The sequence below is a fragment of the Morone saxatilis genome, unplaced genomic scaffold, assembly GCF_004916995.1.
Source record: "Morone saxatilis isolate NCDOM2014 unplaced genomic scaffold, NCSU_SB_2.0 Contig21, whole genome shotgun sequence".
NCBI lineage: Eukaryota > Metazoa > Chordata > Actinopteri > Moronidae > Morone > Morone saxatilis.
The window spans coordinates 20,423,735-20,427,482 of NW_023339774.1; the positions used below are offsets into that span (position 1 = coordinate 20,423,735).

Genomic DNA, 3,748 nt, shown 5'->3' on the forward strand with positions numbered 1-3,748 from the left:
GATATGGATCCACATTCTGTTACTGCGTTGACTATCTCTCTCCTCGAATCTTCTCACAAACACAGTACTTGTTGATTTTGGTCAATTCATGAGATTCATTGATTATTTTTAAATGATAGAACATCACCAGATTAATCCTTTGACGCACAAGCATCTATTCGTGTTCATTTTCTGTTGGTTCTTCTGTGTTTCAGGGTTCATTATCGCCGTCCTCAGATACCTTCAGCTCAAACCAATAATAAAGAGACCGTGGCTGAACGTCGGGAGTCTGGTGGTTTTCTCTATCGGCTGCTTTGGAATGACGCTCGTAGGAAACTTCCAGGTAAACGCTGACTGATATAAACAGTCAAACACGTGTGTATGTGGACAGGATCAGAGCGAGTTAACTGACTGGTTTGGGGTTTTTTCAGCTGTTTGCCGATGAGATTATACACAATTTAGGCACCTTCATGACATTTGGACTGGGAACGCTGTTCTGCTGGGTGCAGTCCTATATCACCCTGAAAGTGGACATGAACAACGAGGGGAGGAAGGCTGCTATCATTCGTTTCCTGTTGTCTGCATCCGTCTCCGGCTGCATGATCCTCTGTATCCTTTAACACAGTTTAACAGTGTTGAACATATTTAAAAGTTAATGACTTTTGGACAAAAAAGATTTTCTGAGATCCAACAAATGCATTTAATAACTTTTATTGAAGAAAACGTTAACAATAATGTGTGCATAAACTTAAAGTAATCAAAGCGATTACACTGAAAATTGTAAAAACACAGCTCTATATGAGTGTGTCACTGCCTTTATTAATGTGATCCACATTTCTGTAATCACAATCACACAAAAAAAAAACAAAATATTAAAAAATATATATAAATATATCAGAAAAAACAACTAATAACAAATACCAAGAAATATAAACCTGATATTAAAATACACAAAAATTATGAATTATTCATTCATGGTTCCTACATTCAGTGTTAGGTATTGTGTGTGTAGAAAACTGCACCATAGAGATCAAATACTACACGTTATCTTTATGCCTTTATGTCTTTTATGCCGCTTGGCAGTCTCTCCCATTAAAACAATAACAAAAGAAGCAGATAATTAATTAAACTATCTGATGTTACTCAGGCAGAAATCATGGTCACAGACGTGGTAACAGTAAACACATTAAAGTTTTATTCATGAAAATAGGATTTCTTTGGGTTTGAACATTTGGGATAATCTAAGTACATAACTCAACAAATTAATAATATGTCTAAATTGTTTTAAGACATTTAAATATGGAAATGTTACATCTTTAAATAATAAAAGGGCTGCAACTAATTATTACTTTCATTGTTTTCTCAGGCTTAGATTGTTATTCTAAGTGTCTGACAACTTTAAGGAAAGAAAGTTTAACCAGACTTCATTGACAAAAACAGTAATTTTACCTCGCATATCATTGTAACATCAAATCTAATCAAATCAATCAAACTGGCCACAAAAAAACTCATCAAAACCGTCTTTGTTAGTCTTTCCAGCAATCACCAACAAGAGAATAGTTGTTTAATGTTTTAAATTTCATATAGATAACTTAAACGATTCTACAATGAAACTACAGAACTATTTATCCAATAAAATACTACAAAATCTGTACCTGATTATCAAAAATAACTACAGATTAATTTCACACATTAAACTAGACGCACTGTTTTAATGTCCTATAGTCCTTTTCACCCTTAACGGACCCTGACGCAGACTTCTCCCTGATGGCTGTGGGCCTCCACATGCAAGCAGCTCAGTGCCAGTGGGCGCTCGTCATGTTCTTCCTCGTCTTCCTCGGCACTTTCGCCATCGAGTTTCGTCTCAGCCGCTTTGACGCCGTGTGCAAAAACGGCTCCGGGGTCCTGTGAGCCTGTCGAGAGACTTTCTGTTACAGTGTTACGCTCTCTGACGCTTTTAAGATCCTCATGTATAATTTGCATGAGATTTAAAATGAACCCACAACATATTTTAAGATGCATTTATTCCATCTGAACAAGCTGTAAGTGTTTTTTTACGCCACTTATTTACACCTTTTGTTACCATTAGTGACAATCACTACTATATGTATTCATGTTTTAAAACTACACCAAAAATCTGCTTCGTGCGCTTTTTTATACGTATGCAAGGATGTTTTCAGCTTTCTTGCAATACTTTTTCAACATTATAGACCTCTAGATTATTTTTGTAACTTTTTTTCAAATGTTTTGGTGGATTGTGTGAATCAACAGTTGCAGATCTTTAAAATGTAACTTTGCACAAGACGCAGTCAGTATCAATAAAAATACAGGAAAGTGTGTTTTTGTAGTCTTTATACAGTAGTATGTGTCCAATGAAAGCTGTCTAGAGAGAGGTTGGTGGATTATTCAGGGTAACTGGTACGCTGGTGAAGATGAAGCCAATTGTTACTTAGCTTAGCATAAAGACTGGAAACAGCGAGCCTTTTTCTTTGGGGGAAGTTACATTCTACATTTAAAATACTGTATTTTTAAGGCTGATTCCAGTATTTTTAGTTTAAATTTGACTACACTACCATAAGGCTTTTAAAGCATTCAGTGTTTCTCCACCTGAATATGATTCCTGGCTGCGTCGAGGAGTCTTTGAAACACCTTTCTGTGGGAGAATAAACCCGTAACAGCTTATTTTCAGAGGAATTAGATGCTCCATTTTTAAAGGAAGTTTTTGAGAGGTATTAGTTTATTTGCAGAGTTGGATGAGACGATCGTTACCACTCTCATGTCTGTATAATAGATATGAATCTACAGCCAGCAGCCGGTTAGCTTAGCTTAGCATAAAGACTGGAAACAGGGGGAAACAGCTAGCCTGTCCCTCCTACCAGCTCTAAAGCTCAGTAATTAACATGTTTTTTTTAACTGTCCAACATCAATCTTCGCAGCTAACTCTTGGCAAGAAAGTGAATAAGTATATTTCCCAAAATGTACGGGTCAATACAACAAGGGATAATTGAAAAATTTATTGTTGGATTAATCAGAATTGAATCTTTAACTGATTTAAAGTCTTCAGTGTTTAAAAGTTATTTTCTCATCGAGTATTTTGAGACACAGTTGGACATAAACATTGGGACTGAGAGCACACAGACCTCCACGTGAGACAAGGCATTTATTGGAAGCAAGTTTTTAGATTTCCTGAAGAATACCAATTACGTTTCACACACAAATCATCAATTTGGCATTTTTAGGTGACTTTCCAACACCAATGTTACAGATGACAAATGAGAAAATGAGGAACTTTCTGTCAGCAGCACCACTGAGTGTATCTATACTGTAGTTCTAAAACATTACAATGTTAAACAGCTCAATCACTGGATAAAACTTCATACAACACGCGTGTATGTGTGTGTGGGGGGGGAGAAAAACGGCACATGGATGTAAAATGTTCACAAAACGGTGACAAATACGGCACACACAGTCGGAAAGTTTTGATTAACATCGGAGAGGTTCAGAACTGGCAACCGAAAGACGGTTCATCTAAAAAGGTAAAAAGGTAAAGTAACGTCACAGGTCACGTGCAGTTTCCTTCAGGCTTTTGTTGCTTCTTTAAGTTCTCTTCCCAGTCAATCAAATGGTCCAATCAGAGTGTTGTTCCATTTATTTTATCCGTCTCCACACATGTGAAAAGGCGTCCGGAAAGATCGGGATAGATGAACCGGGACTTCAGCAGCCCTACTGGTTTGGCTAACCGTAGTCCCGGCAGCATCTCCTACACTTC

General features: G+C 37.0%; 1 protein-coding gene across 2 annotated transcripts in view; it reads left to right on the top strand.

Moving 5' to 3' along the window:
• Positions 1-2,316, top strand: part of tmem150c (transmembrane protein 150C) — a 4,389-nt gene extending 2,073 nt beyond the window's left edge. For both annotated transcript variants that reach the window (XM_035668287.1, XM_035668288.1), the window contains 3 exons: positions 195-322; positions 411-588; positions 1,736-2,316. In XM_035668287.1, coding sequence (XP_035524180.1) covers positions 195-322; positions 411-588; positions 1,736-1,890 — 461 coding nt within the window. In that variant the 3' untranslated portion in view covers positions 1,891-2,316. The remainder of the gene's footprint in view (positions 1-194; positions 323-410; positions 589-1,735) is intronic.
• Positions 2,317-3,748: the final 1,432 nt, after the last annotated feature.